General features: G+C 36.7%; 1 protein-coding gene across 18 annotated transcripts in view; it reads right to left on the bottom strand.

Annotated features, from left to right (window-relative positions):
* Nucleotides 1-23,126, bottom strand: part of CCDC171 (coiled-coil domain containing 171) — a 340,483-nt gene that overhangs the window by 268,692 nt on the left and 48,665 nt on the right. For 14 of the 18 annotated variants that reach the window (XR_015169517.1, XR_015169516.1, XR_015169518.1 and 11 more), the window contains 2 exons: nt 15,361-15,507; nt 3,346-3,438 (listed from right to left, as the gene is read on the bottom strand). Coding sequence is in view for 14 of the 18 variants with exons in the window: in XM_086415030.1 (XP_086271156.1) it covers nt 3,346-3,438; nt 15,361-15,507 (240 nt within the window). In the remaining 4 variants the exon portion in view is untranslated. Of the gene's footprint in view, nt 1-3,345; nt 3,439-15,360; nt 15,508-23,126 lie in introns of those variants that run through there. The other 4 variants (XM_086415038.1, XM_086415037.1, XM_086415032.1 and 1 more) reach the window with 1 other exon arrangement.

A 23,126-nucleotide genomic window follows, 5' to 3' on the forward strand; every position in this document is an offset into this window, starting at 1 on the left:
ATGTCTAGAAAATATTTCTTCTACCTACATTGGTTTGTTCTTTCAGAAAATATGTACATTCAATCACAAATGATAAACCAATCTGAAGAAAACTAGACAGACAATTCTGAGTCAGCTCTTCCAAATCTGCTTTCTCATTTTTATGACATTTATCTAAACAAATTTAATAACAGAATACTTCAAGCATATTTTTAACTTTTTAACAGTTTATGATAAGATGGTGATTAATTACAACAACTTAAGTCACTCAGTCGTGTCCGACTCTTTGCGACCCCATGAACTACAGCACGCCAGGCCTCCCTGTCCATCACCATCTCCCAGAGTTTATCCAAACCCATGTCCATTGTGTTGGTGAAGCAATCCAGCCATCTCACCCTCTGTCGTCCCCTTCTCCTTCTGCCCTCAATCTTTCCCAGCATCAGGGCCTTTTCCAATGAGTCAGCTCTTCACATCAGGTGGCCAAAGGATTGGAGTTTCAGCTTCAACATCAGTCTTTCCAATGAACACCCACAACTGATCTCCTTTAGGATGGATTGGTTGGATCTCCTTGCAGTCCAAGGGACTCTCAAGAGTCTTCTCCAACACAGTTCAAAAGCATCAATTCTTCGGCACTCAGCTTTCTTTATAGTCCAACTCCCACATCCATACGTGACTCCTGGAAAAACCATAGCTTTGACTAGACGGACCTTTGTTGGCAAAGTAATGTCTCTGCTTTTTCATATGCTGTCTAGGTTGGTCATAACTTTCCTTCCAAGGAGTAAGCGTCTTTTAATTTCATGGCTGCAATCACCAACCACAGTGATTTTGGACCCAGAAAAATAAAGTCAGCCACTGTTTCCGCTGTTTCCCCATGTATTTGCCATGAAGTAATGGGACCGGATGCCATGATCTTAATTTTCTGAATGAATTTAACTCAGATGACCATTATATCTACTACTGCGGGCAGGAATCCCTTAGAAGAAATGGAGTAGCCATAACAGTCAGCAAAAGAGTCCAAAATGCAGTACTTGGATGCAATCTCAAAAGCGACAGAATGATCTCTGTTTCCAAGGCAAACCATTCAATATCATGGTAATCCAAGTGTATGCCCCAACCAGTAACGCTGAAGAAGCTGAAATTGAATGATTCTATGAAGACTTACAAGACCTTCTAGAACTAACACCCAAAAAAGATGTCCTTTTCATTATAGGGGACTGGAATGCAAAAGTAGGAAGTCAAGAAACACCTGGAGTAACAGGTAAATTTGGCCTTGGAGTACAGAATGAAGCAGGGCAAAGGATAACAGAGTTCTGCCAAGAGAACTCACTGGTCACAATAAACACCCTCTTCCAACAACACAAGAGAAGACTCTATACATGAACATCTCCAGATGGTCAACACCGAAATCAGACTGATTATATCCTTTGCACCCAAAGATGGAGAAGCTCTATACAGTCAGGAAAAACAAGACCGGGAGTGGACTGTGGCTCAGATCATGAACTCCTTATTGCCAAATTCAGACTTAAATTGAAGAAAGTGGGGAAAACCACTAGACCACTCAGGTATGACATAAATCAAATCCCTTATGACTATACAGTGGAAGTGAGAAATAGATTTAAGGGACTAGATCTGATAGACCGAGTGCCTAATGAACTATGGTCGGAGGTTTGTGACACTGTACAGGAGACAGGGATCAAGAACATCCCCAAGAAAAAGAAATGTAAAAAAGACTGTCTGAGGAGGCCTTACAAATAGCTATAAAAAGAAAAGAGACAAAAAGCAAAGGAGAAAAGGAAAGATATACCCATTTGAATGCAGAGTTCCAAAGAATAGCAAGGAGAGATAAGAAAGTCTTCCTCAGCGATCAATGCAAAGAAATAGAGGAAAACAACAGAATGTGAATATTTATAAATATATGATTCAAATATACATTTTTGGTTTTTTTCTAAGCTATAGTACTGAGTATCAAATGCTAATTTTTAACTATATGAGTGAAAATATACATGTAACAATTTTCATTATTACAACTAAGAACTATATATAACTGGTTATACAACTATTATGCAAAACTTAAATTTGAATTCAATTTCTTACATGAATTAAGTTCAGCCTTATTGCTTATTAATGCTATTTTGAGGAATTCAATCATTTTTTCTAAAAAAAAAAGCTTAACGTACATAAATTTGCTTTACATACAGGTGCACTCAAATAAATAGGCCTAAGAATTTTGCGAGTAAAAGGCATTTCATTAAAGATAAAAGTAAAAAAAAAAAAATTATAAAATTCTTACGAAATTAGTTGCATCTCACATTAAGACCTGTTTAAATACTAAGATAAAACTCTGCAAATCCTATAAATTAAATTTTAATACAGGAGAAGAGTCCAAGTCTTTTTTTTTAAATCCAAATTAAATGATGGAACCTGAGATTTTTTTAAGATTTATTTTTATGTGGAATTAATTTTAAAGTCTTTATTGAATTTGTTACAATATTGCTTCTATTTTATGTTTTAGTTTTTTGGCCACGAGGCACGTGGGATCTTAGGTCCCCTACCAAGGACTGAACCTGCACACCTTGTGTTGAAAAGGAAAGAAACATCCAGAAAAGTCCCCAGAACTTCGACTTAACACAACTTTACATAAAACTATTTACAACAAAGGCTGCAGGTAAGACATGGTCCACGGCAGTACTTGACAACCTGCAGCCAAAATGCCTTTACTAATCTTCCAAGTTCCTTTTCGTTCTGTAAGCCCTAGGGAAAAGGACACTTTCCTTAAGATGCCTTCATTCAAGTCTCCTCTCAGATTTACTCCTTCTCTTTATTATGCTCCCATAGCACTTAAGGATTTCATATTTCTACCTTTATATCAGCATAGAGGTACATAGGATCTCTGGTAATGGAATGTTTAAGTCCCAAAAGGAGCTCATTCACCTTTATAGCTTCAGCTCTCAATATAAAAGTGCATATTTTTAAATGGTTTCAAAAAGAAATCATGCCATGACTGTTGATAAAAAGAACATTCTTATGAGCAAATCTTCCTGTAACAGGCCAGATGGCAAACATATTAGACTTTCAGACTGTGAGGTCTCTGTTAAACTACTCCACTTTGCCAATGCAGCACAAAAGCCACCACACACAAGATAAAACTTCACAAGCACACATCGTGGGTGAGATTCAGTCTGTGGGGTGTAGAGTGCCAGCTCCTCTCCAATAAAGACTATCATCAACTATATCTTTATAGTAAATAGAAAAACATGGGTCTCATCAATATGTTACCTGCTCAAAATGCACACCTTGGCTCTCTGAACATAATGCTGTTTTTCCTAGCTTAATAAGATCCACACAAAAATGTTGTTTACATTGTACCTGAATAATTTCAGAATTAAATTTGGATTCCAAATGTGCTGCTCTTTCTGCTTCAATATTTTCTTCTAATTTCCTCACTCTCAGAGTAGTTGCCTGAAAACATTAAAAGTTTAAACTCATAAACATTGGTATTTAAATTGAATAGAGGCCACTACATTGTAGTTAACACTTTAAATTACTATAGCTTCATTTTTTTATTTGCAAGAGTGTAAAAGTCATACTGTAAAAATCATGCTCAGGAAAAACCCTCCAAAGCTTGCCTTCTTTTTCTTCACTAAGTAATACTTTACATATAATAAATTATACATAATTAAAGTGTAGAACTTGGTAATTTGTGTGTGTGTGTATATATATATACACACCCACAAAATCATTGCCATAATCAAGACAGAAAAATACTTCCATCACCCCTAAAAGATTCCTTGTATCCCTTGGTAATCTCTTCATCCACGCCCTTGCCACCTCACCCACATCCTCAAGCAACCAATGATCTGCTTACAGATCATTTCCTGTTTTCCAGAGTTCAATATAAATTGAATCATAGAGTGTACACTCTTTACTGTCTGGCTTCTTTCTCCTCACAAAATTATTCACTTCATCCACGTGGCTGCACATATTAACAGTTTACCTTTTGTTGTTAAAGTGTTCCGCTGTGTTGATACATCACAACTGGTTTCTCAGTTCATCAACTGATGGACATTTGAATTGTTTCAGTTTGGGCTATACAAACCAACCTGCTATGAACATTTGTGTATAAATCTTTATCTTCTGTTTCTCTGGGGTCAATAGTGAGGGACAGAATGACTGGGTCAGATGGTAGGTGTACATTAATGTTTTATGAAACTGCCAAACTCTTTCGCAAATTGAGTTTCCAATTTCACCAACACTTGACCCTGGTGGCATGGTCATCTTTTGAGTTATCTGGGGGCCAGGGTTAGACATTCAAATAGGAACGTAATGGCATCTCATTTTAGTTTCAATTTTCATTTTCCTAATAACTAATGACACTGAGCATCTTTTTATATGTTTACTTACCATCTGTACATCTTCTCTGTTGAAGTTTCTGCTTAAATCTTTCCCTCATTTGTTAATTGGGTTGTTTTTTCTCTTATTATTGAATTTTGAGAATTTATTATATAATCTGGATACAAGTCATTTGTTGGATATGTGATTTGCAAATATTTACTCCCAAATATCCCCACTCCAGTACCCTTGCCTGGAAAATCCCATGGGCGGAGGAGCCTGCTGTCCGTGGGGTCGCTAAGAGTCAGACACGACTGAGCGACTTCACTTTCACTTTTCACTTTCATGCATTGGAGAAGGAAATGGCAACCCACTCCTGTGTTCTTTCCTGGAGAATCCCAGAGACAGGGGAGCCTGGTGGGCTGCCATCTATGGGGTCGCAGAGTTGGACATGACTGAAGTGACTTGGCAGTCAGCAGTAGCACTCCCAAATATTGTCTACAGCTTGTCTTTTTATTCCTTAATGTCAGAGTGTTTCATATAGAAGCTTTCATTGTGACAAAGTCCAATTTATTAGTTAGGGCTATGGGACTAGGCTATGGGACCACCATGCTGCACGTGTCTCAGGATGATACTAGTAAAGAAGAGCCACACCTAGGATTTTGTCAGACAGTTCATCAGTAACAGAGAAAGATGCTACTAATTTAATTTCCTTTCTTAGATAAAATTTGGACTAGAAATGTCTCTATTCATTTTACTTACTCTATCATTTAGCCTTAGCTGAAGGTTTTTTAAATGCTTGGCTTGATTGATTTGATTTTTCCTCTTTTCTCCTGTCTTTTCTTTTTCTGCACATACAGCTGGTAACATATCACAACCAGAAAGGACATACATAAAAACAGCATAATCTAAAAACTAATCAAGCAGTGGAAAAGAAATGACTATACTTTTCTTTGAGCAAAGCATATTCCCATAATGTCTGCTACAGTTCAGAATCTAAACACAAAAAGGTGGAAAAAAAAAACACAACCCAAGTGCCCATCAAGTGATGAATGGATAAATAAAACATGGTATATCCATACAAGGGAATATCAGTCGGCCATTAAAAAGGAACCACGTACTAACACATGCCACAACAGAGATTAACCTTGAAAACGTACGTTGTGAAAGATACCAGATACAAAAAACTACATATTAAATAACATCATTTATATGAAATGGCCAGAATAGGCAAACCAGGCAAATCCACAGAGACAGAAAGTTGTTTCCAGTAGCTGGAGACATGGGAAGGGAGGAATGAGCACTGACTGCTAATGGGCATAAAGTTTCGTATTGGAGTGATAAGGATATTCTGGAGTCAGACAGCAGTAATGGTTTCATAACCCTGAGTTGCATACTTTAAAAAGGTGTAGTCAATGATACATAAATTATATTTCAATAAAAAAATAAAAAGAATCCTTAACTGCAAGAACTAATGACATTTCAAAGAAGTGACAGCCGTATATGTCCAGCTTCTTGATTTCTGTTAAAGAGTTCCTCTCAATGCTGACTTTGAATCCTTAGAACAAGGGATTTCCACTGCTTGTTGGTATAAAGCATGGTATATACTAGAGCAGAAAGATTCTTATGGCTAGACAGATTAAAATCAGTATTACCCTAGGTTGGGCCAACACTAGTAAAAAAAAAAAAATTTCTTTTAATGTAATGCCACAAGATGAAGTCCCTGTCCTTGAAGAACTAAAGTCAACTTTCTCAATATTCAAAATAGTTGTGTTAGGTTCTGCAAGCCAGAAGAAGTCTAACCAGTGTCAAGAAAATAATCCACAGACGTTGAGAATAAAGATCAAAACAGGCAAAAAGCTAAGAGGGCAAATAGAAGAAACCAGTCTAATAATATTAAAATATTCTTTCATATTCAAAAGGCATCCACATAATTTTATCAAGTGTTATATTTTATTAAAATACAGACTATTCAGTGTTTCCGTGATAAGAGTCAACAAGTCTTCATTTTTCATGTACTATTGTCATATTAATTTACCTGATTTTACTCCAAAAGTCAATTGGAGAAGGCAATGGCAACCCACTCTAGTATTCTTGCCTGGAGAATCCCATGGACAGCAGAGCCTGGTGAGCTACAGTCCATGGGGTCACAAAGAGTAGGACACGACTGAGAGACTAACACATACACACACACTCCAAAAGTCCTAAACCAAAATCAAACAGGTTGAAATAATAAACCAGAGATCACATTTCATACTTTCCTATTTTAAATGAAACATGCAGAAGAAAAATTTATAAACTGTTTATTATTACTAAAATAATCAGTAAAGACAGAAAAAAAAAACTTCATATCTTTAAACAAATTTCTTCAAAGAGTGCATTTTGTTTACAGACATAATTAAAATGTTAGTCGCTCAGTCATGTCTGACTCTTTGCGAGTCCATGGACTGTAGCCTGCCAGCCTCCTCGATCCACTGAATTCTCCAGGCAAGAATACTGGGGTGGGTAGCCATTCCCTTCTAACAAAAATTTTTTTTTTTTTTTAATCTTCTAGTCTGGTGAATTAATTCTTATGTCCAGCAGAGGGTGCTAGAGGACCATCAACTTGCTGTTCACAAATATTTTTCTCCAGTATCACCTAGAGAACTAACAATCATAATCTGACTCCCATTAGTCTCCCATCCTAATATAATCAGCAAAGCAAGAGCAGAAAGAATAATACAATTCAGATCAAAGTACAAAATCCAACACAAATTCATATATGCCACCAGCAAATTTATATAGAAGTTTGCTTGTAATACAAAGATTATACTATATACTGTCTGTTCCCTAATACTATGAACACCGGAGTTCTTTATGTGACAAAAAATGATCAAATATTTTATCATTTATTAGCTGGTTTTCACATCCTTTCTGACTTCAATATACTGCCAAGAGATTTTTACTCCAGTAAATTCTACTGTTCATTGTACCCAATTTTTTTTTAAATTTTATGATTTATATCTCATTAATCACAATAAACCCAATTAGATAATCTGCTCCACTTAAGAAAAGTGAGTGTTCATTCTTTGAAGAAGGTAACATACACAGAAAACGTTATTCTATCATAACACAGGACCTGAGCCAATTCCAGTTCAGCAGCAGAACTAACCAAACACATCCAGTCCACATTTGTTCTCCACATCACATCTGCTCCCATGGATTCTACAGGTCCGCTCCAAAGTTTCACAAAAGTTATGAAAACATGCATACAATGAATTTGCTGAGAGACTGGGCAAAAACAGTTCCTACTATTATTATACATTCTTGCCTCCTCAAGTATACCCAGTCTTGAGGATTATATATGAACTTAAAGGGATCAGTCAAGCAGAAAAACCTTCATATATGACATGCAGTCTATTAAAATGGACATCAAGAAAAATAAGGGAGGAAATATCACACAAGTACCTGCTAATCAGAGATTTTCCAGTAGTGTGCTATACAGTTCTGATTCCAAAAAACAGCTGTACAAAGTTTACCCCAGAATGTCAATAGCTGTGTAAATAGAAAGTGGTTGTTTATTTAACTTTTTTTCAGATTTTATCACCTGATATTTTCCATTAATGAATACTTCTAGACGTAACCAATATAGTAATAATCCATCTTCAAGATGATTCCAATGGGTTGATTAATTCTAAAATGGTTACTTTAAAGTATATATATTATATTTTAGTGGTTGTAAATAGCATATTATATGTGCGTTAACAATTAACTATAATACTACCTGTGTGGGGGAAATCAAGACTAGTTACTATACTTGGAGTCCTTAAACTGAAGATCTCAAAGTATTTTATGTTATCAAAAAAGATATCTTAAAAAGTCAAAATCTCTAAGGAACAGAATAAGAGCCACAAATTCTGATCGGCAGGGTAATAAATTAATTTAGCATCTTTAAAATCATCTTTACTTTAAAATTTCCGGTTTTAAAATCCATTATGAACATAGATACAAAAATGTATACTACATATAAGCACAATAGTATATAACCCAGGTGATTTCATTACTTATCATTTATAGTTGGTAATCAACACAAATAAGTGTTTAAAAATCATTTCTACAAACACATGATGCCTTTAAAAAGATGATTCATATAAGGTTCTTTTCATGGACAATATGAAAGGTGAGACCCACTTTCTTTTCCTTTTTCACTTGAGTATAGTGTACGTATAAAGGAAAAAGCTACACTCTACCCTTCTTTATTTTACCATAATATAGAATACGACTGACAGGAGCAACTCAGAATTTATTTGCAAACACTGCTCTCTCTCCTCTATAATCTTCATGAGATTCTTCAGTTCTCTCAAAACTAGGTTTGCATCTTCTCTTTTCTCTTTTCTTATTGACTTAAGCTTATTTCCCATGATAAAAAAAAAAAACCTCCCCTAGTTGTAAAGAGATTTATAAAAGCTACGGATATTTCTTTTTCCAGTTCACTTTTCCCTTGGTTCTCTGGTACCCAGCACCACATTCAGAAAATTGGATTGGGAGTTTGTTTTGTTTTTTTTTTTAATCTAAGAAACCATTGATCCATGTTAAGAAGATTAAGCCACATATATATAAACTTCTTTAGCCCAGGCACATAAAAAAAATCACCTTTTCATGAAATGTAACTGTTAAAGCTTCATTAAAATTTAAATCATTTATTAGAGTAAATGTCTATTATCTTAGTTAATTTACTTTGCTATTACTGACATTAAATAATGTGCTCTGTTAAATTAAAATTTCAACAATTTTGCTCTTTACTATTATTTGATTTTATATTAATCCTTTTTTAAAAATAACACTGATTCAGTTCAGTTCAGTTCAGTCACTCAGTCATGTCCAACTCTTTGCAACTCCATGGACTGCAGCACACCAGGCTTCCCTGTCCATCGCCAACTCCCAGAGCTTGCTCAAACTCATGCCCATTGAGTCATTGATGCCATCCAACCATCTCATCCTCTGCCATCCCCTTCTCCTCTCGCCTTCAATCTTTCCCAGCATCAGGGTCTTCTTCAATGAGTCGGTTCTTCGCATCAGGTGGCCAAAGTACTGGAGTTTCAGCTTCAGCATCAGTCCTTCCAATAAATATTCAGGACTGATTTCCTTTAGGATTGACTGGTTTGATCTCCTTGCAGTCCAAGGGACTCTCAAGAGTCTTCTCCAACACCACAGTTCAAAAGCATCAATTCTTTGGCGCTCAGATTTTTTTAGAATCCAACTCTCACATCCATACGTGATTACCGGAAAAACCACAGCTTTGACTAGATGGACCTTTGTTGGCAAAGTAACATCTCTGCTTTTTAATATGCTGTCTAGGTTGGTCATAGCTTTTCTTCCAAGGAGCAACTGTCTTTTAATTTCATGGCTGCAGTTACCATCTGCAGTGATTTTGGAGCCCAAAAAAATAAAGTCTCTCACTGTTTCCATTGTTTCCCCATCAATTTGCCATGAAGTAATGGGACCAGATACCATGATCTTAATTTTCTGAATGTTGAGTTTTAAGCCAGCTTTTTCACTCTCCTCTTTCACTTTCATCAAGAGGCTCTTTAGTTCTTCTTCACTTTCTGCCATAAGGGTGATGTCATCTGCATATCTGAGGTTACTGATGTTTCTCCCAGCAATCTTGATTGCAGCTTGTGCTTCATCCAGCTTGGCATTTCACATGATGTACTCTGCATATAAGTTAAATAAGCAGGGTGACAATATACAGCCTTGACGGACTCCTTTTCCTATTTGGAACCAGTCTGTTGTTCCATGTCCAGTTCTAACTGTTGCTTCTTGACCTGCATACAGATTTCTCAGGAGGTAGGTCAGGTGGTCTGATTCCCATCTCTTTAAGAATTTTCCACAGTTTGTTATGATCCACACAGTCAAAGGCTTTGGTGTAGTCATAAAGCAAAAGTAGATGTTTTTCTGGAACTCTCTCATTTTTTCGATGATCCAGTGGATGTTGGCAATTTGATCTCTGTGTTGTACCTAGAATTACTAGTTCTTAATGACTCCATGCATGTGTGCTCACTCGCACAGTCATAATAGAATGTAAAACTAGCATAAACTGCTCTCTAGAAATTTAACTTCTCCTTCATTATATCATCATCTTGTCAAACAGCCAATATAAAATACATTCACTTAAATATAAAGCAAAAATCTGTAAGGTATCTAAACATGAAGAATTACAGATAAGTGAAAGGACTATACTTGTGTACTTCGTTGTTCAGTCACTCAGTCATGTCTGACTCTTTGTGAGCCACAGACTGCAGTATGCCAGGCTTCCCTGTCCTTCACTATCTCCCGGAGTTTACTCAAACGCATGCCCATTGAGTCAATGATGCCACTCAACCACCTCATCCTCTGTCACCCTTTCTCCTCCTGTCCTCAATTTTTCCTGGCATCAGGGTCTTTTCCAATAAGCTGGCTCTTTGAATCACTTGTCTAAAGTTTTGGAGCTTCAGTCCTTCCAAAGAACATTCAGGGTTGATTTTCTTTAGGACTGACTGGTTTGATCTCCTTGCTGTCCAAGGGACTCTCAAGTCTTCTCCAGCCCTACAGTTCAAAAGTGTCAATCTTCAGCACTCAGCCTTCTTTATGGTCTGACTCTCTCATCCATAAATGACTACTGGAAAAACCATAGCTTTGACTATATGGACCTTTGTTGGCAAAGTCCATTTAGAAAATTATTAAAAATAGAATAAAAATAGAGACTCTTTGGACACCCTCAAAGCTTCAAATTCTCCAAAAGCAGAGACCTGGGATTATCAAAAGTATCCACAGAGTAGCTAAGAAAAATCTCACTGTAAAACTAGCCTAAAACAGTTTTATATTTACAACATTAATCAGTTTAAAAATAAGACATTGGGGCAAGTAAGCATTTTACAAGAAAAAAATCAATTCTGAGTTATCCAAAAACAAATCCTAAAGGTTGGCATTAGACATTTCCTCAATTGAGTCAAAATTGACTTATCAAGACTCTTACCCACAAAAATCACTGTTACCTAGCACTTCGTCATACCTAGAGGCAATTAAAATGTTTTTAGTGATGACCACAGACTTTTATAGCATCCTAAAGTGACTTCTAAATGATTTTTTTAATTCTAAGTATATTTAGAACTTTAACCCTGTTCTAATTCTTTTCTAATAGGCTATCTACAAACACATATTAAAAATGATTATATAAAATATGATTATACTTTCTGAGTCTTCTGCCTCGAAAACAATTTTCAGCACAAAAAACAAGCTAAAAATATTACTTAAAATATAATCTCACTTTCAATTTTTTTCCTTTAGCCTTATATAAAATAAGACCACATATGATAAGAGTATAAGTAATTTATCTTTGCCAAGTTCATATTTGGCATTAATAATAAGGAACCCATACCCCATTTTCCTTATTACTAACATCTTACAATCACAGAGCATAAATAACTCATTACAATGTATAATGGGTCCGACCCTTGGCTCCAGCGCACCAGGACTCGGCGCTCCTCTGCGAGGAACGGGTGAAAAAGTTTGTTTTGTGGGTGAGAGGGGAGCTCGGCGCCCAGACAGCGCTCCCCCTGCACCTCTGCCACAGCTGGCCATTCTTTTTCTTCGGTTTCCCTGTCGCTGCCCCAGGGCACGAAAGAGCTCTGCTGTCTGGACTGAAAACAGGGGGGCTTACCTGCAAGTGCGAGAGGGGAGCATCTACTACCAGCTGAAAGTTGGCGCTGGTCCCCAAATTTTTTGTTTTTAAATGTATAATGGACCAGAATAGATATTTCCCCAATGATAAACAAATGACCAATAAGCACATGAAATGATATTCAACATCGTTAGTGATCAGAGAAATGCAAAGCAAAACCACAAGATACCATTATACATCCACTAAAGTGGTTACAGTTGGAAATACTGATAATAACAAGTGTTGGTGAGCATCTGAAGACACTGGAACCCTCATACATTGCTGGTGGAAATGAAAAACAGTACTATCACTGTGTAAAACAGTCTGACAGTTTCCCAAAAAGTTAAAAACAGCGTTATCATGTCACCCAGCAGTTCCACTCCAAGGTGAGACCAAAGACACGTCCACACAAAGCACTGCACACAAATGTCCACAGAGGCATTATCCAGAATAGTCCAAAAGCGAAAACAACATGAGTGTCTATCTCCTGGTGAAAGGACACACAAAGCGTGATCTCATATATATATCGTAATAGGAATAAAGTGCTGATACGTAATACAACATGGACGGATCCTAAAAACATCATGCTAAGTGAAAAAACTTACAGAAGACCACGTATCATATGATTCTATTAATATGAAATGTCCAGAACAGGCTATAGAACCAGAAGGTGACTAACGTCTTTTTAGGATGAGAGGTTGGGAGAAGAGGAGAATGAGAACAGACAAATATATAGAAACAGAAGTAGATTAATGTCTTTTTAGGGTGAGAGGATAGGGAAGAGGAGAGTGCTAGCTCTTGGCTGTGGAGTTTCTTACTGACGTGATGAAAACACACTCAAATAAACTGTTGTGATAGTTGTACAGCTCTGTGAATATACTAAAACCCACTGAATTGTACACTATAAATGGGTGAATTTGTAGCATGCAAATTATCTCAATAAAGTTTTTAATATCATCAGTATGAAAAATTTAACCTCCAGGCATCCACCTCCCCACCTTGACTAGCCCTACAACTACACTTCTCTAACCACTACACAAACTCACAAACTGGACGTTTATTACCTGGAAACTGTCAGTCTGAACCCAGGTTGGGCATGGAGAGACACGAGGTGGGCAGATCAGGAGTAGGAGAGCTGGTACACAAGAAAACCAGGGGAAATTCTGTACACTGAAGAGAATGATACACAGATTTTTCCTCCATTTCCTTCTTCCATTTAATAACCACCAAAGAGGAAACTGGCAGATCACTCCTTGTAGAACTCAAGAAACAAAGAGAAAACACCTATAGACTGTAATACTTCCCCAGTTGCCAATGAAAGATTCAGCACATCTCCTCGCTCTACAGTAAGGTTTCCCCAAGACCAATACTTGTATTTGCGTGCTACTCAGCATCTCCAAATGGATGTCTAATGCGCATGCCAATTTTAACGTTATCTAAAACTAAACTCCTTGCCTTTCTCAAATTTACTTCACTTGCGTTCTTGCCCCCACTGAGTAAACAGCAGCATCATTCCCCAAAGGCTCAAGCCAAAATCTTTGGCATTATCCTTTATTCCCTTTCTTTTTCTCTCACAAGCCAGGTCCAATGAGTCTGCAAACCCTACTGGTTCTATCTTCTAAAAACACATAGAAAATCTGACCACCTCATCTACTACTGCTGCTGCTGCTGCTGCTAAGCTGCTCCAGTCATGTTCGACTCTGTGCCCACCAGGCTCCCCCGTCCCTGGGATTCTCCAGGCAAGAACACTGGAGCGGGTTGCCATTTCCTTCTCCAACGCATGAAAGTGAAAAGTAAAAGTGAAGTCGCTCAGGCGTGTCCAACTCTTAGCGACCCCATGGACTGCAGCCCACCAGGCTCCTCCGTCCATGGGATTCTCCAAGCAAGAGTACTGGAGTAGGTTGCCATTGCCTTCTCCCTCTACTCTGGTCTAAAATACCACAATCTCAAATTATTTTAATAGTTTCCTAAGTGGCCTCTTATAATCTGTCTTCCAAAGAGTATACAGACAAATCAGAGGGGACACGTCACTCCTCTCCTCAAAACTGCCCAATATCTTTATATCTCAGAAAGAAAGCCAAAGTTCTTACAAAATTCCAAAAGACCTCAAGACTCTATAACATCTACCTACCATTCAATATACCCTACTAATCTCTTCTCTTGTTCAATACATTTCAACCACAACGGCCTACTTGCTGTTTCTCATACTTTTCAAGCACATTCACATCTCGTGGCCTTTATACTTTCTATTCCTGTGTCTCCTGCACTGGTAGGCAGATTCCTCACTACTAAGACAACAGGGAAGCCCTCCACTGAATTTTTTATTGAAACTGCTTTAATCCATAATATAATTTAGGGAGGATTCATATCTGTACACTGTTAAGTGTTTCCAAAATGTTTCACCATTTTCTCTTAAGACTCTCAGTTACAATTCATAATTTTTAATGTACTTGTTGTTAGCTCTATTTCTATTTTGTCATTGTGGTAACAAAAACATTTTTAGTATCTTATTCTCTAATTATTGTTGGTATGTAAGATGTAAACATAATTATTATATATTATTTTCTTTTTGACCTTCTTATTGAATGTTCTTACTGGCGTCAATAATTTCAAAGTTGATTTTCTTGACCATTTAGGGTTATTACCATATTATCTAAAAATAATAGGAATCATACATCTTTCTTTCCAAAAATTAAAATTCTTATCGTTGTTCTTACTTTTATATATTTTTGGCTAAAATTCTTGGCACAATGTTAAATGATAGAAGTGAGTTTAACAAGAGCACCTTCAGCATTTTATCATTAAATACTCTTTATAAATGTTTATTTACCTTATAAGAATTATAAATTATGTTTGAGTGCTTTATTTTTGAAATAATTTCCCACAAAGAAAAAGAAAATCCTTTTTTAAAATTAAGAAATAAGTTAGATATCTCTAAAGATTAAAGGGGTTATCAGTATCATTTACCCATAAAAATCACGTTTTTTTATTCTTAAATTAATGCTTCTCTCCCATCTAAAGTCTAACTTGAAAAGAATTTCACAGAACTAAGCAGCTACACAGGATTCAAACACTCAAGATTAGAATTTAATATTAGATATACAAAATATTTTCCTGCATTGTTTCCCCAACCCTGTAATGCTAACAGTTACCTTCAAACTTACCAAATTTTTCTGGACAATTAATTGTTTTAAATGAGTATTTTTTAATTAGGAGCAAAATAAAATGTACTCAGATACAAAAGTTTTTAAGGAAGCCAATATTCAATATAAATAAATGTCAAAATATTGTTTTATTGCAGAGAAAAACTTTCTCTGACCTTAAATTACCTACTGGACAACATATATATGCTATAAAAAAATGAAAAAACATACCTCAAACTCTTTTCTAAGACGTTCCTCTCGTTGAGTACTAAATTCAAGTTCACTTGTTTGTCGCCGTAAAAGGTCAGAGCACTCCATGTGTTCAGCTTCTAATTTTTCCACTTTCTTGTGCATATTTTGTACAGCATTATCTTGCTCCTAGAAAATAGTTCAGTTCTGCATCATTAAATTTTATAAGCCAACAATGACTAAAATTTAATGAGCAACTAAACCTGTACTTCAACCATCATAATAGGTTCATTTATATAAGCAAGAGAGGTCTAGATATTATTCAGTGATGTTTCAGAATATACATGTATTTTAAAAGCACTACTGGAGTTTTATAATTAATACATGTTACAACTGAAAATGTATATAGCTTACTGTGTTTGCTAGTTCAACTGACCTCTGAGAATATTTACATAAAGTTCAACTGTCATATAAAGGTTTTCCCGTCTCATTAAAATTTTATTTAAATATTTAGTAAAATAAATGTATGTTTCTCCTTTGTGTGATAAGGAATGATTAGCTTGAATACATAATAATGGCCCTTGAGAGATTTTTATGTGAGTTCATACTTTCTATGCTTAGAGCTTTTAAAGTTGCAGCCACTAGATGGCTGTATTTCATTTTCTCTTCAGTTTTCAAGATTTTAAATCTTTGCTGTACCACTGAAAGAAAATAGCATCAAGCAGTTCTATTTAAATCTCTCAATCTTCTTTTCCAACTAAACTCAGAAATTCAGTTTAATTTTATAGACATTCAAATGTAAAGTTAACACACATATCAAAGATATTTCCACAGTAACTAATCTAGACTCATCATTCTCACTTAAGGTCTTTGACAAAGTCCTGTTTACCATTTTTCCCTCACCAGCATCATCTTATTTGGGAACATACACACATATATTACACACAAATATACATGTTTCCACGTATTCCTAGCCACTCAAAAGTTGTCATCAGAGTCTGAGTGAGAATGTTGCAAGCACCAAATATAATTCTCTATAAAAGATTCTAAGTTTGGAAAGGACCCGGCAGCATAGTCCACAATCAAAGAGTGAAGAACAAAATTTAAATTTCTTCTCTTCACATTCCCTCATTTATAATTTATAATTCATATTCATATGAACTCTTAAGAATTATTTTCTTAATAATTTCCTTAATGGAAATTCCTTAATATACAGAAGTTCATCTACTTATACATTTTCAATCTTTAAGCTATCATAGATAAGAACAAAGCTGGGTACCATAGCAGGAGTATGCCAACACTGTCTACAACCAACAGAAGTACTCACAGTTTTTATCATGACTCTATGGATTCAGAAACAAATGGTTTGATGAATAGTGTTATGTAATCCGATTATATCATAAGAGTACCTTCATATACGAAAGCATGTTTAAGACCATTAAGCATACACAAGTATCAGACACCATTATTATTCTATATGATAGGACCTTCTCATTCAAGCAATCAGTAGTATTAATTCAAATCCACTGTTAAATTACATGCCTTCTTCATTTACAGATACATAATCTCCAACTTTCAACCATCTACTTAGATTACTGTGTATACATTAAAAAGAATAAAGAGCAATTTACAAAGCTAATTACAAAGTAATACAAGTAACTTGAAATAAAAAAAGTCTATAACCAGGAAAACTTATCTCATAGTGGATGGCAGTTATTTCAAGCACTATTAAATCAAATAAAAGCCATTAAAATACTCAGTAAGGCTCACAGGATTTATTTATCAGATGACTTGTGATTCCCATTCTATTGATAAGTAATATAGAGAGAATACAATCATTCCAAATACTACACTAATGGATGCCCATCAGTCCATGTGAGTTTGAATTTAATCCTATAAAAAAGAACCGAAAATGAACTGCTGATCAGTTAGGACTTTTACTTTATGATGCTTGACTTATATTAAATATCACTTAATAGACAGCTTTCAAATAAAAGTCTTTCAAGATGTAGATGAAATTCTGACCTAAAAATCACAGTTTTAATGTAGAAGTTGTCATCACTAATATTATGTGATAATTACTATACATTATTGGATGTAGATATAAACATACCTACATAGTTTTTTCTGGAAAAAAAAAAAAAGTTTTCCTCAGTATAGTTTTTAGGAATTCTATTCACAGAAACTTATATTACAGAATTAAGCTAACAGATTACATTAATTAAAACTACCTTGATTAGTTTCCTAATGTTAGACTCACTTGGCATTTCTTATATAAAGGCTTTTTATATTATATCTTTTTTCTATTTTGCTATATTCAGTTGGCTAATTTTATATAATATTTTTGCACCTATATTCATGAGATTGACTATAATTATCTTTTCTTGTATCCTTGTCAGTTTAGTGTCAGGATTATTAGTTTGGTATGTTATCAAGATAACATACTTATCTTTCTTATTCTCTGGTAGAGTTTAAAGAAGACTGAAATTATTTGCTCCCTGAATGTTTCTTTCTGTTCATTCATGGAGCAATATAAGCCTGGGATTTTGACGATGACTCAATCTAGTTTTCTGCTTCCTTCATCTTTGTAAGTTAGTTGGGGAAGGTAGGAGGGTTTTATCTGTTTCAAATATCCACCAGATAATCCTACAGCAAAGATCAAGGTTGAAAGAGCTAATACTAAAAGCTTCCAATAAGTTTTTTAGTCCCTCACTCTTAAACACAAGAAAACGTGATATTTTAAAAATTCCCCAACATAAAAGGTGAGTTCTAAATCAAACGGGGAGGACAAAAAACATTCCCTGAGAGGAATATATACAAAGAGAAGAAAACTTCAGAATATCTTCAGAGAACATAAATAGTTCCAGAAAGGCAGAGTAAGGACCACCAAAAATTCTTTCCTCCATTACAGCTACAGAACACTGGCAAGGACTTCCTTGGTGGTACAGTGGATAAGAATCTGCCTGCCAGTGCAGGAGAATGGGTTCCGTCCCTAGTCTGGGAAGATCCCACATGCTGCAGAGCAACTAAGCTCAGGCGCCACAACTGCTGAGCCAACACTCCAGAGCCCACGGGTCTCAACTCCTGAAGCCTGTGTGCCTAGAGCCCATGCTGCACGAGAGAAGCCACCAGCCTCTGCTCCCCAAAACTAGAGAGAGCCCGCGTGGAACAGCAAAGACCCAGCACAGCCATAGATATAAATAAACTTTAAAAATTAAAAAAAGAACACTGGAAAAAAATATCAAGATCAAATTTTTTCATAACTAGAAATTAACCAAAGGCTTACAATTTACCTAAGAAGCATTTGATCTATATAAAATCATCTGCATCTCAGTAAGAACAGCAAGTTTTGTGACATTTAAACTTGCCCTAATTCCACACTCCACTCCTCCAACCCCTGGTGGCCTTGAAAATCAATAGTCTTACATAACAGCCAAGACATGGAAATAACCTTAATGTCCATCAGTGGATAAACAGATTAAAAAAATATGGTATATAGCAGACAGATGTATGTGTGTATATATTATATATACAGTTGGCTCTGGAACAACATGGGTATGTGTTTGAACTGCATGGGTCCACTTCTACATAATTTTTTTCAATAAATACTTTGGATAATTTTTTGGAGATTTGTGACAATTTGAAAAACTTCACAAATTGCATAGCCTAGAAACAGTAAAAAAAAAAAAATTAAGTTAGGTATGTCAAGAATGCATAAAACAGATGTAGGTTCTAGTCCATTTTATCATTTACCACTGTAAAATATACATAAATCTATCATTAAAAATTAAAATTTATCAAAACTTATGCACATAGAGTGGAGAAGGCGATGGCACCCCCCTCCAGTACTCTTGCCTGGAAAATCGCATGGACGGAGGAGCCTGGTAGGCTGCAGTCCATGGGGTCGCAAAGAGTCGGACACGACTGAGCGACTTCACTTTCACTTTTCACTTTCATGCACTGGAGAAGGAAATGGCAACCCACTCCAGTGTTCTTGCCTGGAGAATCCCTGGGACGGGGGAGCCTGGTGGGCTGCCGTCTATGGGGTCGCACAGAGTCGGACATGACTGAGGCGACTTAGCAGCAGCACGCACATAAAGACTGTACATGGCCTCACATTCCAATGAAATGTAAACATATAGATGCAGTGTTATAACTCCATAAGATTAACTGTAATCATAGTGTATGACTGTAATAATTTTGTATCCACCTCCTGTTGCATTGCTCAAGTGAGCTCAAATGTTATAAGCATCTGCTTAAAATGGGCCTGATGCTAGTCATCTCCACATGAGCAATTCATCTTTCCAGTAAGTTTCATACTGCAGCAAAAAGTGATTGATCAATCTCTCTCTCTCTCTCTCAATTCTCACTTTTTCACTGTGCTTAGTGCAATACTGTAAACCCTGAATAACACCACAGGACCCATATAAAGTACCATTACTGATGTTGGAAGTGCTCTCTAGAAGCAAAGAAAAATCATGACATAACAAGAAAAAGTTGAACTGTTTGATAGGCACCATAGCTTCAGGTCTATAGCTGTGACTGCCTGCCATTTCAAGATAAATGAATCTAGTGTAGGGACCCCTATAAAAGAAAAAGAAATCAGTGATGCCATGGCTGCAGCTACAAGAGCAGGTATGAAAACTTTGCACTTTTGGCGATATACCTTTTTTATCTTATACTGAAAAGGCAGCTTTTAGGTGGGTGCGGCATTGCTCTAAGAAAGCCACACCTATAGACTCTAACATGATTAGAGAAAAAAGCCAAGTCACTGTATGACTTCTTAAAGCAAAAGAAAGGCGAAGGATCTCAAGCTGGAGAGTTTTAATGCCAGCAAAGAATGGTTTGATAATTTTAAAATGAGGTTTGGCTTTAAAAAATGCAAATGTTGCTAACAAGAAAAGCAACTTCTGACAACTGAGAGGCAGCAGATAAGTTTCCAGATGCCTTTAAGAAAACCACTGAGGACTAAGATATGGCCCAAATGAAGTGATCTACAAAACAGAAACAGATGCACAGACACAGAGAACAGACTTGTTGCTAAGGAGGAGGGGGCAGGTGAGGCATGGACTGGGAGGCTGGGGTTACTAGATAGAAACTATTGCATTTAGAATGGATAAACAACGTTCTGTTATACAGCACAGGAAACTACAAATATATCCAATCTCCTAGGATAAACCATAATGGAAAAGAATATTTTTAAAATGTATATATATTTTTAAAATCACTTTTAAATTATTTTAAGCCACTTTGTTGTACAGCAGAAATTAGCACAACATTGTAATCAACTATAATTCAGTTTAAAAAAAAGAAAATCATTGAGGAGAAAGGATATCTGCCTGAACAGGTTTTTAATGCAGACTAAAATGCCTCATTCTGGAAAAAATACCTAAATGACATTTATTCATAAGGAAGAGAAGCAAGCATATAGGGTTTAAGGCAGGAAGGGACAGACTAACTTTATTGCTCTGTGCAAATGAAGTTGGATTTTATGATCAGTTCTGCTCTTATCTATAAAGCTGCAAACCCCTGAGCTGACAGTCCCTTGGTTGTACAACGAGAAGGCCTAAACAACAAGAATAGGTTTTCTGGATTGGGTCCATAGATGCTTTGTCCTTAAAGTCAGGAAATGCCTTGCCAAGTAAGTGACTGCCTTTTAAAGTTGTCTTGTCATTGAACAAGCTGCCCCTGGCCACCCAGAACCCCATATGTTTAATACTCAGTTCAGTTCAGTGGATCAGTTGTGTCCAGCTCTTTGCGATTCCACAGACTGCAGCACGCCAGGCCTCCCTGACCATCACCGACTCCTGGAATTTACTCAAACTCATGTCCATTGAGTAGGTGATGCCACCCAACCATCTCATCTTCTGTCATCCCCTTCTCCTCCCACCTTCAACTTTCCCAGCATCAGGGTCTTTTCCAGTGAGTCAGTTCTTCATATCAGGTGGCCAAAGGACTGGAGTTTCAGCTTCAACATCAGTTCTTCCAAAGAACACCCACGACTGATCTCCTTTAGGATGGACTGGTTGGATCTCCTTGCAGTCCAAGGGACTCTCAAGAGTCTTCTCCAACACCACAGTTCAAAAGCATCTATTCTTCAGGGCTCAGCTTTCATATACTCCAACTCTCACATCCGTACATGACTACTGGAAAAACCATAGCCTTGACTAGGTGGACCTTTGTTGGTAAAGTAATGTCTCTGCTTTTTAATATGCTATCTAGGTTGGTCATAACTTTCCTCCCAAGGTGTAAGCGTCTTTTAATTTCAATCCTGCAGTAACCATCTTCAGTGATTTTGGAGCCCCCCTACAAAAAAGTCTGTCACTGTTTCCACTGTTTCCCCATCTATTTGCCATGAAGTGATGGGACACAAAGCCATGATCTTAGTCTTCTGAATGTGCGCAGGTCTGAGACAGTGTGGTCCACTGGAGAAGGGAATGGCAAACCACATTCAGTACTCTTGCCTTGAGAACCCCATGAACATTAAGAAAGGCAAAAAGATAGGACACTGAAAGATGAACTCCCCAGGTTGGTAGGTGCCCATTATGCTCCTGGAGATCAGTGGAGAAATAACTCCAGAAAGAATACAGGGATGGAGCCAAAGCAAAAACAACACCCAGTTGTGGATGGGACTGGTGATAGAAGCAAGGTTCGATGCTGTACAGAGCAATACTGCTTAGGAACCTGGAATGTTAGGTCCATGAATCAAGGCAAATTGGAAGTGGTCAAACAGTACATGGCAAGACTGAACATCAACATTCCAGGAATCAGCGAACTAAGACTGACTGGAATGGGTGAATTTAACTCTGATGAGCATTTTATCTACCACTGTGGGCAGGAATCCCTCAGAAGAAATGGAGTAGCCATCATAATCAACAAAAGAGTCCAAAATGCAGTACTTGGATGCAATCTCAAAAACGACAGAATGATCTCTGTTCATTCCCAAGGCAACCCATTCAATTTCATGGTAATCCAAGTCTAGGCCCTGACCTGTAACGCTGAAGAAGCTGAAGCTCAATGGTTCTATAAAGACCTACAAGACCTTCTAGAATGAATACCCAAAAAAGATGTTCTTTTCATTATGGAGGACTGGAATGCAAAAGTAGGAAATCAAGAAACACCTGGAGTAACAGGCAATTTGGCGTTGGAGTACAAAATGAAGCAGGGCTAAGCCTAATTGAGTTCTGCCAAGAACGCATTGGTCATAGCAAATATCCTCTTCCAACAACACAAGAGAAGAATCTACACAGGGACATCACCAGATGGTCAGAACCAAAATCAGACTCATTATATTCTTTGCAGCCAAAGATGGAGAAGCTCTATACAGTCAGCAAAAACAAGACTGGGAGCTGGCTCAGATCATGAACTCCTTATAGCCAAATTCAGACTTAAACTGAAGAAAGTGGGGAAAACCACTAGATCACTCAGGTATGACATAAATCAAATCCCTTATGACTACACAGTGGAAGTGAAAAATAGATTTAAGGGACTAGATCTGATAGACAGGGTGCCTGATGAACTATGGATGGAGGTTGGTGACACTGTACAGGAGACAGGGATCAAGACCATCCCTAAGAAAAAGAAATGCAAAAAAGCAAAATGGCTATCTGAAGAGGCCTTACAAATAGCTGTGAAAATAAGAGAAGCGAAAGGAAAGATATACCCATTTGAATGCAGAGTTCCAAAGAATAGCAAGGAGAGATGAGAAAGCCTTCCTCAGTGATCAGTGCAAAGAAATAGAGGAAAACAATAGAATGGGAAAGACTAGAGATCTCTTGAAGAAAATGAGAGATACCAAGGGGACATTT

This window comes from Bos grunniens, chromosome 8, assembly GCF_055505025.1.
Source record: "Bos grunniens cultivar Pamir isolate PY7600 chromosome 8, Bosgru_T2T1.0, whole genome shotgun sequence".
NCBI classification, from domain to species: domain Eukaryota; kingdom Metazoa; phylum Chordata; class Mammalia; order Artiodactyla; family Bovidae; genus Bos; species Bos grunniens.